The sequence below is a fragment of the Lethenteron reissneri genome, chromosome 31 (genome assembly GCF_015708825.2).
Source record: "Lethenteron reissneri isolate LAM-NWPU_2019-01 chromosome 31, ASM1570882v1, whole genome shotgun sequence".
In the NCBI taxonomy this organism is placed as follows: domain Eukaryota; kingdom Metazoa; phylum Chordata; class Hyperoartia; order Petromyzontiformes; family Petromyzontidae; genus Lethenteron; species Lethenteron reissneri.
The window spans coordinates 7,480,334-7,495,762 of record NC_083809.1 but is presented as its reverse complement, the minus strand read 5'-3'; the positions used below and the strand labels follow the sequence as shown (position 1 = coordinate 7,495,762).

Below are 15,429 nucleotides of genomic sequence, written 5' to 3'. Positions count from 1 at the left end.
ACCGATCTGTGAAAAACAAAAGGAAAGTAAATTTCAAACCTAAACCACTCTGACACATCAGCAAAGTTGTTGAGACAAAGGCAGCGGCAGCCCAAGGCAGGTGTGTGTGCGTGTGTGTCGGGGAGGGAGTAGTAGTATCGTGTTTAGTGCGCTTAACTACAAACCCGGCAACCCAAATTCGATTCCCGCTCAAGGCCAACACCAGTGACGATTATCTGAACCGATCCTGTGGGTCCCCTAGCTTGACTCAGCCTGAAATGAGTACCTGGTGTGGTGTGTAAAGCATTTTCACTAGAGAGACGAAGGCAGCTAGGCTTGGTGCCGGCTTTCATAGGTGCTCACTAACATCACTTGCCACAATAGTCTGTTAAGGTTATATGGGGGGATCTTTGTCTTTGGTGCTGGACATACCAAATCTCGTGTGTGCAATGCTGACCTTAATACCTTGGTAGGGACCTATGGCCCACAGGACAGGGCCCATGACTACATATCATACAGCCCATTGCCACATGAGACCTATCACTTCGAAACGACATTAATCCTCAACACTGCAATCGTCTTAGTTGTACTAATCATTGACCAAACATATCATTATAGAACCACAGAGCTTGGGCAATTGTTGCCTTCCCTCTTGTCTGTGGTTTACTATGAAAACTGTGCACCTAAGAATTTGTACAGCATTTTGTGAAATTATTGGCTTGAATACAGCTATATAAAAAAAAAGTTAAACGATACTGTAGGGGAACATTTTAGACCTTGCAAAACTGAGTTTCTCATTTTAGCATGCTCAGTAACTTCTGTCACTGCATGGGCCCCCTACAGTGACACTGAGGCCCCAAGAGGCACACAGACCTCAGTGGTAGCACGTTCATCGCTTGTTGCAGAGGTACACGGTTCGAATCAAGCAGCCTCCCCAATTAACACTGCGATTGTGTTCACCGTAAAAACACTAAGCGCCGTCTCCTTCAGAGGCGATGTAAAAATTCCTGTGACATTGTTCGCAAGAGTTGGCCACTGTACGCCGGTATCATGGTCCAAATGTTACAATTCAGAACAAATACTCAAATAGGATTTTACATTGCCCTTGTGGCACAACTTTGGCTGGATTTTCCTGGGTAAATAATAAAAATAATAACGTGGCTTGAACTCGGTGTGTCTCGATTGAGCTGACTCAAGTGTCTGGCATAAGCATTATAAACCCTACACTACTGCTTCTCAGATACGCACGTGCCCGCAAATGCACTATATTGCACATTCGCACATGAAAACGCTCACAAAATACACAGATGCTTTTACGGATGCTTACTCACACATATAGACAAACACACCAGCCTGGTGCAGACGTGAAAATGAAACTCATAATTATTATCCTTAATGATTTCATTCGTTCCGTAACACGCACACTAATGAATAAATTTTATATTAATATTTACACAGTGGCATATTTTGCGCTAATTGTGGTTTTGTTTGTAAAAGTATGCATGCTATTTGCAAAAGATGCACAATTGTGTTGTCATTGCAGAATTTGGGGCAATAAAACAGGAGGAAATTAGATTTCAACATTCAGGCAATACTATTACAGCAGCTTGCGCGATAACATTACCCGCCTAATAATTACGTTCATGCATTTTTTTCAACTAATTATAACACAATAGTACTATTGGTGTTTGGGCACAGAAAGAAGCAGTTTTAATCTGAACCCTCTGCAGGCAGCGAAGCCAAATGTTATCACGTTGTGGAATGACACCAGAGGTTATTGAAACAAAAGCCAGGGGTCCCCCAAAACTTCCTGACATTGCGTGCAACAATAAAAGAATATCCATCGCCACAAAACGCCTAGGGTGGTCATGCGGCCGGTTCGCTCGTGCTGGTTGGCTTTGGAATTTTGAATTGAAAAAATCTTATTCTTAGGTTTTTTCGGTAAAGTCACGTAGGTAAAGAATAAAAATTAATAAAAGTTAAATGAAAATGAAATAAAAATCATGAAATAAAAAATTCAGGTGGAAGACGGAAGCTTGTGTTGCCTCCAAAACGTCGTGATTTTTTTTTCATTTTTATTTTACTTCCACCTGAAGACGAAAGCTTGTGTTGCCTCCAAAACGCCGTGATTTTTTTTTTACTTTTATCACGTTTCAGAGGCAACACAAGCATCCGTCTTCCACCTGAAGACGGAAGCTTGTGTTGCCTCCGAAACGTCGTGATTTTTTATTTATTTCATTTTACTTTTATTCATTTTAATTCTTTACCTACGTGACTTTACCGAAAAAACCTAAGAATATGAATCCTTGCAGTCACGAAAGCTTCAAATCTAGAATTGAAAAAAATCTGCGGAAGCCTCCCAGGAGTCCTGTACTCATAGCTGGCTCTGCTGCAAGGGGGCCAGCGTCCTTAAAGTTATGTTGATAAGTTACAAAGTAGCTGCGTCTCCCATTGACCCGTACTTGACCTGCGATGGAGCAACACGCACCACACAGTTGTGCCGCCCCTGTAATCAGCCTATGCCTAACATCCCTCAAGGGTTTGTCTTACACCACCCGCTAAATATCACCACATTCCGCACAATAAGCACCCCATGCTGGGCTGAAATTAAATTATAAAGCAAACATCATGCTGAGGTTGTGTTTTTTTTGTATGCAGTCATTGACCAGGATAAGACCGTCAAAATCACGAGACATGAGAACCCCATTTAGTTTCGGGTGGGTGGGAGCGAGCCAACGGAGGGAATTTGCGTGAGAGGATAACCACTGTGGAAGCAGGAGCCATGTGATCAGCTTGTGCGTAGGAGTTGGACAGACTGTTCAATCGCAGGACCGTGAGATAGATGCACGACGGAATTGAGGACTTCATCCAGCAGTGTATTGAGCATGGCTGATGATAATAATGATGAGGGCCAAGCAATTGAAAGCAATATCTCAACAGGGATGAATCATGGCCATTATGAACTCCTTAGTGATACCCAGACCCATGGCTTGAAAACCAGGATTTAAACGAGGCTCACTTATTTTGGTGGCTGTGACATGGCTATTATGAGCCCAACACAGAATCGGGGCTTGAACCCAGGATCCTGGCTGTGCCAACCCAAATCCCATCAATTGTTTAAAAGGTAGGTAGTAGGCCCAGGTATTCAACCCTAGAATGTCAGCGGCACTGGCTGAGCGTCTCTGGCATGGCCATTATGAGCCCCGCTGAGAAGACGCAAGGGAACTCGCGCATTAAACATCTCGCTGCAATCCATCAACTCCGAGAGCACCAAACGCATTTGTCCAAAACCCATCGTCCGCAATGTCACCAAGTGTTCACTTGCATCACACAGCGTATAACAGTGTCACGTGTAACTACCGCTGAGCTTCCAAGAATAGCGCATGTCACAACTGTGTACAACAGCGCCCGTTATGTTCAAGCGTTCTCCGTTATGTTCCTGTGGGTGCACGTACAAGGCGGTGTATCGATCCATCGCCGACTGGACGTCCCTCCGGTAGACGGTGCGCAGGATGACCATCACCGCGTCGAACTCCTTGTCCCAGACCTCGGCTGAGAGACAACGATAGGGGTCAGAAGTAGGTCATACGGATGCACAAGCTGCCCACAATCCCCCCAATCAATTCAGATATTCACCCATCGACGTGTATATGCACCGACCTATTAACCACTAACATTGTAAAGATCCATACATCTACACATCGTACGAATGTACCTACCGCAATCTACCTATCTACTAATCCACCAACATATCTACTTACTTATTAACCTATCTACATACCCACCTATCTAGTTCCTTACCTATTTACCTACTTAGCCATACACCTGTACACTTAACCAGTTACCTCCCTATCAACCTACCAACACACCTACCTACAAATAGAATTACCAACATACCCACATACTTACCCTCTTTACCTTGCAACCTCACCTTCCACATTTCTACCGACCGACAAATACGTGACATTCACCCATCCAAGCACTCTCCAGGATCAACCCTACTTAGTTTCTGTGATCTGGTGAGACCGGGAGCATTATGGGTGATTTTGTCACCGGTGTGAATATTAATCATAATTATTCAAATTATTTGCCCAGGAAAGCTTCATCGAGTCTAAAGACTCTTCTCAGAAGGATTCCTGGTTTGGCATGATTGGTCAATACCATTCATAAGTGTTTGTCATGTGCATGAAAACTGGAGAACCCGGAGAAAACCCACGCATAACAGGAGAATGACACCAAAAGGGCCACACAGATGGATTCACAAATACACTTGCTGCACTGCCATTATCCTGCCCAACTTGCAGTGCAAATCTTTGCAAGTTTTCTAAGTCTCGAAGAGGCTGAAAGGGGTATTAGACAGAGAAAAAGAAAATGTGCTATGACAGAGACAAGAACACACAGGGAGTGTGCAACAACAATTAGAGACAGACTAAAACAGAGACACAGATACTGTTTGAACGCACGATTACAGAGCAGAAGACAAGCACAGACATACACAGAGACAAATGTGAAATGACACACGCTCCACGCCCGATGGGCTTCTGCTCCTCAATGCCGACATGCTCACATAGCACCTGGCACTCGCTAAATGTCATACCGACCAAGGACAGACGCCCAGGACCGGTTCAGAAAATCGGCATGATGTTAGCCGTCGGAGATATTGAACTTAGGTCATCGGGCTTATAAATCACTGGGTTCGTCATGGCCAGTCTCACCACTACACTACCGCTCTCTACGATACAATAAAGACAAAAACGTCCTCCCCGGTATAGCCTTCAACAGACTCTTGGGGCAAGTGCTATTAGCGAGCACTTATGAAGGCCGGCACAGCACACAAGGTGGTGAGTGGCCAGCACCACATCCAGCAGCCTTTGTCTCTCCAGTGGCTATGTTACCACACCAGATTCTCATTTGAGGCTCAGTCGACCTAGGGCAGGCCCAGAACTGGTTCAGATAATCGTCATTGGTGTTGGCCGTAAGCAGGAATCGAACTCGGGTCGCCGGGCTCGTAGCGCAGCGCGCTAACCACTACACTACTTCTCCCCACATCCACTATACACACACACGCTCACGCACACACACACACAGTGCACCTCAATTATAGCGAAAATTGCATGCAATTTCAGGTCTGGCGTCAGTGCCAATGCATTCGTGGATGATTACGGCCATCACGTGTGGGGGGGGGTTCGTCGGAGCACAGTAAGCTTGCCAACTAGACCACCAACCCGCAACCACCCCTTAAGAACCGTGCATGCCCGCTCGCTGTCTTGCTCACACAATGCCCCCTTAATGTGCAGCAATCAGCGGCGCCGGTGTGCAAAAAAAAAATTTTTGAGTGCGCATTTCGTAAACCAATTTTCACAAACAGACTCCGGCTCCCAATTGCAAAGTCCATTCGCGAGCAACGTAAAGTGCCTTAGTAATCATCGCCCTTTCAGCCCCGTAATTTGCAGAGATGGTCGTGATGTGACGTCATTTAGAGACAATTAATAGCCCAAGTGTCTCCCCGCTCAAATGAGAAGTGGCACGACGAGCATTTGTGTTGGTGGCCCCTAGTCGGCGGTGGGAATTCCACGTTCTTATGGCGGGTAGGGTCAGCCTCTCCAAAAGGTGGTTATTGTTGGCTTCCTACAATAATAGTATGCTTCTTCTTGGTTCTTTCGGTAAAGTCACGTAGAATGGAAATAATAAAATAATAAAAATAAAACATAATAAAATAATGCTCACAACGTTTTGGCCACAACGCTACCTGAGGACGGCTACTTGCGTTGTGGCCGAAACGTCGTGAGCATTATTTTATAATGTTTTAGTTTTATTATTTTATTATTTCCATTCTACGTGACTTTACCGAAAGAACCAAGAAGATGAATCCCTGCAGTCACGAAAGCTTTAAATCGAAATTTAATAGTATGCTTCTTACGCAAGCACAATGGCACCATCAGGCCGAATGTGCTGCATACACATATCTATACAAAGATTCACAGCGTAGCCTACATAGAATATTTAGTGAACAACTCGCAATGCCAGCATGGGCACAAAGGTAGGTGGTTTTGACCAGCACCATGCCTGGATGCCTTTGTCTCCCCAGGGCTGAGCCAACCAGAGAGGGCGTGGCAAAGATGGTAAGTGCACTGCGCTACGAACCAAATGCGTGACCTGAGTTCGATTGCCCGGATACGGCTATCTATAGTGGCAAGTGAAATCTGAACTGGATCTGCCCCCCTCACCTCCACCTCCACTGGCACTTTATAATCCCATACAAATCAGCATGGTAAAGTATGGCCAAACATAGCGCCATTAGCAACACAGCACCCTGATCCAGTGGTAGATTGACAAAGATCTGTACATTACTATGTATTTTTACAAACGAGAGAGAGTACAGCGTCATTTCCAAGACAACTTGCTGCCTGTGTTGTACACCATGGTCAGGTATTGAACTCAGGTGAACTTGGATATTATCAGTGTGTGCCACACTACATCACCCCATTCTTCACCCAATACGCCCACCCCAAACACTCGCATCGGCAACACAATTAAAAACAACAAAATTACATGCTCTGGCTGCAGAAAGCAATCAACATATATTTCCAGGCTGTCTCGACATTGCAATTTCAATCACAAAAAATGACTCAGACCTGCGACACAAATGATAAATACAGACTGTGGGTGCGAGCGGCTCAGTCACTTCTCATTGTGAAGAAACTGGCGTGTTGTCTTTTTGGTCTAATCGCGACACGTTATTATAATTATCATGAGGGGGGGGGTCGTTGCTACGAGGGTGACCTGCTCCAGGGCTCGATCGTTCCAGCGTCGGTGTACACTCACGGGAGTAAAGGCTATTGGCGTTCACAGTGAGTCACGGAATTTCTTATGACGGCTGTTCCGTATTTTACCCCCCCCCCCTCCACTCCACTCCCCCGAGCACGCAACTCTCACTTTATTATTGTATCACCAATTTATCTGACAAATGTATTTGGTGATGACAATGCTGCTGCTGTTTGCCAGTGGCGCACAAGCAACAATTAACCAAAAAATGCAACACATTAATCAAACAACACCGTAGCCTTCAAAAGGAAATGTTTGCAATGGGAGATGTTTCGGGCAGTGGTGCTTTCTGCAGGCCACAAACTCTTCTATGAATTAGAGCCATTGCCCAAAATGTGTCAAGGTTCTTGGTTTATTTGACGTGGCTCAAATATTGAGATGGCTTGGTGGTACGGAGGGCTCAAAATGACTGCATCGATGCACTTGGGCATCAACGTTGTTATCCTGGGTTTCAATCCTAAACCTGCGAGCGTCATCATGGCCCTCTCAATAACTGTGAAGTATTATTGGAAATGTATTTATTACAAACTGTTTAGTAAGCCCGCACCAATGAACTCTGGGGTTTGAGTATCGGGAATTTGCCTCTCATGGTTTCTAAATAGTAGTAGAGGCGTAATGATTCCATCTTTGCTGCCATGAAGGAGTTCACTAAGAAACTACCGCCATGTCTATATGGTATGGTGCATTTTCAACTGCATTGTAGTAACTCATTGCTACACATTGAAGATCCAACAAAATAACCACCTGGCTTCTCCTTATTTCAAAGACAATGGGGACCCAGCGGTGCCCAATACATGGATCGCGATCCATGGGTGGATTGCAAAAAAAAAGAGTTGTGCATCTCAGGACAAATACTAACATAAGCACACAACAATTTAGATTACGGCTGATGGGAAATAAAAATCCTGCACTGACAATTCATACATACAAAATAATAACTTCGACCAATATATGGCGAGAGCATTGGGTCTGCCGTATATAACAGGATTAATCCAGGTAATTGTTGGTCGTAGTTTTCCGGTCGAATCGCGGGGCCCGTTGAGATCCACCAAGATGAATCACGGTGCTTGGTGTATTGACCACCACTGGCTATGTGTTAGATCAACACATGGGCAGTGGGGCTTCCTCCTCTGTGATTGGGAACAAAGAAATCACTCAATTATGAGTGCAGGTGAAGTGCAATCCATTGCTCACGTCACATCATATTGCACAGCATGAGTCTATGCGTGAGTCTGCGAGTCAATGGGTCTTGTGTTAATCTGTGGGGTCTCTATGCGAGTCTATGAGAGTCTAATCGCGACTGGTTGATAATAAATCCTTCACTCACATCACCCAATCATTGCCCAACACACGCTTGTGCACGGGGTCCAAATGGAATCCATCTGGCGACCCCAGATGCCATGGAATGGCTTCTCCAAACTCAACACGGTTATAAATTCAGGCCATTGCTTTTCAAATGCCACACGAATGAGGGCAATTACTACATAGCGTCTGAGTCCCATCTGCCCTTACCCATGCCCACCTCACCATGCGTGTACATCCCTTATTACATCTCGTCTAAGCGGTCTTCTGCTGGTTTAATTTAGTCTTCAAGGATTTTACTCACAAATCACCACCAAGTAATGTATTACTAGATTTGAAGTTTTCGTGACTGCAAGGATCCACACTCTTGGTTCTTTCGGTAAAGTCACGTAGGTGAATAAAATAATAAATAAAAATAAAAGATTAAAAAGAAATAAAATTAAATCACGACGTTTCGATTGCAACACAAGCAATCATCATGAGGTGTGAACACCCAAGCAAAGAAAATGTCTTAAACGTTGTGATTTAATTTTATTTATTTTTTATCATTTATTTTATTTTTATTTATTATTTTCTTTACTTACGTGACTTTACCAAAAGAACCAAGAGTATGAATGTATTACTACTCTGTGCCCAACCGAGTCCCGTCTTCCCATATTCATGCTGATGTTCAGTCTTTTCCTAATGGACAGTCACTCATCTGTGTGTGTGTGCATCTCATAATAATACGACTGCGTAGGTTGTCACGCTTGCGCTGTGTAGCTCCCCGGTGCACTTTCAGGTTGCACCGCGTGTTGTTCGGAACGATGTCCGACATTTCCCTGCACATGCTGGGAGCTTCTGCAGTTCTCAGCATGTTGAGGAACTGAGGTTCAAATCATGACACGAAGAAGGTCCCGGCATGTGCAGCAAAACCGTGCCAAATTGCACACGGCACGACCCAAAATCACATCGGAGAGCTATCACTTTCGATATTACATCTCACACACACGCACTGATCTTCTTATATCCATCCCATGTACGCTTTGCTCCCCAAAGAGCGCAGTTTCTCACATCTGTGTGTGCATCTCTTACTTATTTTACAGGCAACCTGCACCTTTCTTCTGATATCTATCCCCATACATTAACTCTCCGCACACAGTGGACAGTCGCTTACACGTATGTTGAACTTCTTTCAGACCGTACATAACCAACAGTGCTCATCTGTGTGCGCGTGTATACATCTGATTATTTCCCTTATCCACATATCTCCCCGTGGAAATCCACGCGCAGCCATTCTCCTCCGCACACACCGCACAGGCACTCACGTGTGGGCGTGTACATCCCCTGCTGCATGGTGCCACCCGGCTCGAGCACGGGAGCCTTGAAGGTGGCCACGGATGCCAGCATCGACTCAAAGTAGATGCTGCCAAGCGAGAGGCCACTCTTGGGGTTGGGGTTTTCTGGGATGTGCCATGACGGTCAAGGAAACGCCAACCAACTATTAACTAACTCAGTTTAACACGCAGTAGTAGGCTTTAGCGACCAATATTATCCATAATAAAGGTTTTTTTGGGGTTAGATCACGTAAATATACAAGCGTCATTTAACCCCACCCACCACCCAATACACCGGCAATATGTAAGATTTGTCACGTAAACAAAACATTCCAATTAGTTACTACTACAACATACCGGTGTGTTGGGAGAGTAAACCCACAGCAGCTATTTTTTTTTTTTACCAGGTTAAGGCCCCACTGAGCTATGTAGCTCTTTTTTCAAAAGCGACCTGGCTATCACAGATGAAAGCGTAAAGAAGTGGCTCATCACGTGGATATTTATAGCAGCCAAATACTGCACTCGAAACTAATGTTGATTTTAAACTCGACGGTGATGCCACCTGGGCTCGTAGCGTCGTGCGCTAACTGTACTGTACTGCCATTACCTTGGACTGTAAGCAATCGATTCCAACATGCAGAATTGGAAGCAGGTATCGTGCGCGCAAAAACCTACTTTAATCGACGAGTCAAATCAGTCACATGCCGAACAATTTTACACACACACGCGCGCAGTACAGGCAGCAGAAAGGCATGACAACACAAGTTTAGTAGAGCCTCTTGCCCGTTTACTCAGAGCCTTAGTGCAGCACTGACGTGGCCGTTCCACACCTCTCGTCTCCCCGCAGCGGCTGAAAGGATATGAGGTCGAGCAGGTTGCTGTGGGTCTTGTCACTCATGCAAAGTTGTGCCACCATCTCAGCCCGTAGAGCTTCCTCGTCAGACATCCCTGCCGAACACACTGCACGCCATCAACCACAAAAGTAACAATGCTCACTCAGGAAGTAACGTCGTCCAAGTGCGTCTTCGCTCATACTCAATACTGTGCTCATCTTCTAACTTAAATGTGTAGCCCTTTGTCAATACACGAATAGAACAAGGGCTTACGTCACGCCGTGTCAGTCATTTGGGCTTGGATGATCATACTTCACCACGCTGGCCAGTGCAGTTTGGTCAAGGTAGGGCCCAGGATGGGTTCAGACGTCACTCGCCACTGACGAGAGCCGTGCCCATTAATTGAACTCAGGTCGCCAGGTTCAGGGCACTGCTCAGCTTCAGTGGTAGCTCTTAATACGGGGGACCAGGCAATGAAAGAAATCACCCAGAATGCACCTGATCTAATCAGATCTAGGAAGCTAAGCAGAGTAGTGACTGGTTGCCGCTTGGGTATGCAACCATCATAAAGTATACACTCGAACAAGCCACGAAAATTAAGTAAATCATACTTATGCAGAAATTGCCCAGCCAAAAAAATAAATTGACTCAACAGTAAAAATTGTATAAATTGACCAGAATTTGACATAACGACCTTCTCACTGTGAAACGAGCACTCCAACCACTGCAGTGCAAGCCACCACTATAGTACAGGCCCCAGCAAGGGAAGGAGGAATTTTGATTTGTGAACCAGAGCTGTCACTGAAGATGAGCACTGCTCATTGCTCGTTTGAATAGAGACGCTTGAAATGTTTGGAGCTATTTGAAATTTTTAAGAAATCAATAAAAATCACAAATGACCAATTTATTAGACAAATGAATTGCTGTGTTAGATAGAGAAAGCTCCCTGCAGGGGAAACTGACAAAAAAAACCTAAAAATTATGACATGGATAAGTTGAACAAAACCCAAATCACGCGCACAATTAATTCATTAAAATTTATGGCAAAAGCGCTCCGCGCACAGGGTGCGTGAAATGCAGAAAATTTGAAATAAAAAAATTCTGCTGGATGACATACGAGCCCGTCAGAGCACGTACGTGCGACGTTTTTATTCGTTTGGTTAAGTTATGAGCTGACAGCCTGCAGCAGACGGGAATTTTATTTTTATTATTCAAATTTTCGAGCAATTCCATTTTTCACCGGCGCGAAAAAATAAAAGAATTTTACTTGTATCGAAATCGATCTTGAAATTGACAGCTCTGAGCGTTCGGGGACAGATTGACGTACGTTGGGAAATAAATCACATTCCAACATCCCGGCAATTTTTTTTATAAACATCCTTCCGTTGCAAAGACAAAAAAAGACTAAAAGTAAATTGAGACCCTACCCCATAAGAAGGAGCACTCATTCTTTTCATCGACCAACACCCCCACCTCACGCTGACGCTATTAACTTTACAAAGTAATTAATAAAAATGACGGAAAATTACAGCTGCAACCAAAATGGGAGCGTAATGGGCCAATTTATTGGGGAGATAATGAATGATACTCAAAGCTAATAAATCACCATAACGACCGGCTTCAGATGTTCTCACACACTGTCCCCTGCCTGCAAGACACTTTCCAATGCCCTTTTTAGTGTCTCTCAACGGGATATACGACTACCATCAGCGCTGTTTTCAGACGCGACTATATCTATACTTCTGAGCCCCTTAACTATAAGCCCTGCCAATATTAATGTGAAACCGAACGACAGCTAATGGCTAGTTAGTTGCGCCTCCCAGAAAATAAAATCGTTAGCAGTGATGGATTTTTCGAGGGGAAAAAAACCTTTTAAAAACTCTCTCTGCACAAAAGTGAAAGAGAAGCTGGTGGTTAAGAAGCACATGATTGCACACTGTGGCTGTAATCATTGAAGACAAACATCTATAGTCACTACAATAGGCCTCCTCTCGCCACCAATAGTCATTGCTCCTTTCTATTCTCGAGAGGACGGTTCACCGCATGGTCAGTCATCCACAATGTTTGTAATTGTCAACCCTTGGAGCTGGGCTAAGCCTAATTAAGTGAGAAAACAAGTACATTAAAACCTTGGATTGCGAGTAACTTGGTCTGCGAGTGTTTTGCAAGACGAGCAAAATGTTTAAATAAATATTAATTTGATAAACGAGCGAGGTCTTGCAATACGAGTAGTACATGCATACGCTTTGTCTGCCGAGCGTCACGTGATCACAACTAATATACGAGTGCTTTGATATACGAGTGCTTTGGATTACAAACATGTTTCCGGAACGAATTGTGCTCGCAATGCAAGGTTTTAATGTATATTAAATAATGTTTGTTTTGTGTGCCTCGTTTCATCAAGAGTACGGTGCTGCCCAGACTCAAACCCAGGAAGCCTGGTGGTGCTAGCGAGACAGGAGTATGATCTCAATGAGCCACCAAGGCAGGTCAATACTTGTTTCATGTTTGTCATCATTATCGACTTTAAAAATATCACGTAAATACATGCAGAAGTAACATGAATCTCGGAGGTCAACGGAGTTCTTCATCCTTCTGGGGTCAACACAATTATTACGACTGTGAGATCAGTAAATGGTGGTCTTCTGAAGAATAGACTGGCCTTGGCTATAAAACGGTGGATTTCCCCTCAAATCCTGTCTTAGGAGCAACGTTGGAAATGAGCACCTTTCAAAACTCATTTGAATTTTGAATGATGAATGGTCTAGGACAGGGTTTCTCAACACCAATCCCCGTGACGCACCACGGTATTTGTTTTTATCTCCGTAAAAATACAAATTCAGTGGTTACAGGCTACACATGCCTGATCATTCTAACATGCCATTTTACATGACAGACTGATCTGGTGGCGGAGATGTTAGCATACTGTGCTACGAGCCCTGCAGCCCGAGTTTGATTCCCGCTCACGGCCAACACTCATGATGACTATCTGAACTGGTTCTGGGCTTTTCCAAAGTCGACAAGTATCACTAGGGAGACAAAAGCAGCCGCCGTGGTGCTGGCCACCCACCTCCTCGTGTGCCGCGCCGGCCTTCATCGGTGCTCACTAACAGCACTTTCCCCAACAGTCTGTTAAGGCTATACGGGGGGATCTTTGTCTTTGTTTGTCATACCAAACATACAGAGAGCTCATTAAAATTAACACCGACATCTCGTGTGAGTACGTGAGCCTCGAGTGATGGGAGAGATTGCCGATTCAAATTAAGATCGATATCACACGTGTGAGAATGGGCGTGAGCATCCCCCCAGTTGACGTAGAGCGTGCTGATAAGAAGCACTTTCTGCATCACGTGAGGCTAGCATTTAGCAGCAGTGCGGCACATGCAGCGAGTCATGACGTCCTTCGTATCTGAATGCAGACTGGTAAAACATGGGAAGGTGGACCGTGCTGGGTACTGCGAGGACTGGAGTTTGAGAAACCCTGATCCACAGACATGCATGCGTGCAGACTGACCATTACTGATACCTAGATGCGTCCGTACGCCCAAGAGCAGCACCAGGAAGGTGAGGGCTCCCTCCAGCATGGAGCGCTCATGCTCAGGCTCCAGAGCCATGTTCTGGTGCTTCGAAGCAATCGTCAGCATGTCCACCACCTTGAACCTGCAGGGCACAAGGAAGAGATAAACATGAAAAGGAGTGGCATGATGGTTTGTGTAGCCTAATCGATTTGGCCAGATCATTACTTGACTCAAACCTGCACAGGTCCATGATCGACACTGAGTAGACCATCGATGAGAAAGTCCACCACCATGAACCTACCTTGGACTAGAGAGGACACAGAGTACACCAACCATTAGCAAGTCCACTATCTTGGACATAGAGGAGATAATGACTTGCTATGTACTTAAGAAAAACCGTGAATAGTTTGCCGTTCAGCGTAGGCAGCAAGACACGTTAATAATAGGATTCAACCGAGTGCGGAGACCATGTTCCAGAAATTAAAGGCAGAATGAAGACACGCAACTCCTGAGAACAACGAACGTTGTCGCAGCGGTAAGCAGAAAAAATAAGATATGGGAGTGACGATGAGAAATAATGTATGCTAATAACCATGACAGCAGCTGTAGCAGAGACACAAGGAGAAGACAGATCAACCACAAGAGTGGCTATACTTACGACTGTCACAGAGGTAGTCAGAGTTGCTGAGGTAAGGAGATTAATCACATAGAAACGGGAAGTTAGAAAGAGACTGATCAACGACCAAAGTGGCTGTACTAAGCAGCAGTAGCAGAGATGCCAAGAAGACACATCAATGATGAAAGAGTGGCTGTGGTAATGATGATGAGAATATAAGTAGCAGAGCAACAAGGAGGCAACTGAAGACTGGTCAAAGTGAGCATCAATCAAAAGGCCATCCTTACAATGAATTCTAGAATTAAAATCCTTTGTCAATCCGATGCTGGATGAAAGCCTCCACACACCATGTCAGTCATTTGGGTTGCATAACTATATATTCTTAGGTTTTTTTCGGTAAAGTCACGTAGGTAAAAAACATAAAAAAGTAAAATAAAATAAAAATAAATATTGATGAAAGGTGTGCGGCCCTTGCCCCACCACCTCCAACCATTATATAAACGGAGTGGTGGCTCCTGCGGTCTCTCATTTACTTGATACAGCTGTCGTGGCTGTGACGGTACCACCTGAAGACGGAAGCTTGTGTTGCCTCCGAAACGTCGTGATTTTTATTTTATTTTACTTTTTTATGTTTTTTACCTACGTGACTTTACCGAAAAAACCTAAGAATATGAATCATTGCAGTCACGAAAGCTTCAAATCTAGAATTGCATAACTATACTTTACCACACTGGTGAGTACCGGTTGACAAAGGAGCTAGGCCCAGGCACGGTTCAGAGTTGACTCTCCATTGATTTTAGCCATTACCCGTGAATCAAACTCAAGTTGACGGGTTCACAGTGCAATGCGCTAACCACTGTACCACCACTCCCCCCCTCCCCATGAATAAAGGAGAGTGGTCTGCTAATTGAATCAAACAATTCACCGTGGTTCTTGTACCCACCTCTCAAAGAGCGAGGATATGAAGAAGTCAGGGTCAAGCTTGCAGGCGCACACCTACAGGCGGCAGGAGACACACAGAGCCGACATTAACCCTCTCC

The 15,429-nt window shown here is 44.7% G+C and overlaps 1 protein-coding gene across 7 annotated transcripts in view; it reads right to left on the bottom strand.

Moving 5' to 3' along the window:
• UBR3 (ubiquitin protein ligase E3 component n-recognin 3) overlaps nt 1–15,429 on the bottom strand; it is a 153,815-nt gene that overhangs the window by 106,060 nt on the left and 32,326 nt on the right. For 5 of the 7 annotated variants that reach the window (XM_061563457.1, XM_061563460.1, XM_061563458.1 and 2 more), the window contains exons 16-20: nt 15,333–15,385; nt 13,770–13,915; nt 10,286–10,382; nt 9,414–9,556; nt 3,435–3,531 (exon numbers count right to left, since the gene is read on the bottom strand). In XM_061563457.1, coding sequence (XP_061419441.1) covers nt 3,435–3,531; nt 9,414–9,556; nt 10,286–10,382; nt 13,770–13,915; nt 15,333–15,385 — 536 coding nt within the window. The remainder of the gene's footprint in view (nt 1–3,434; nt 3,532–9,413; nt 9,557–10,285; nt 10,383–13,769; nt 13,916–15,332; nt 15,386–15,429) is intronic. The other 2 variants (XM_061563463.1, XM_061563462.1) reach the window with 2 other exon arrangements.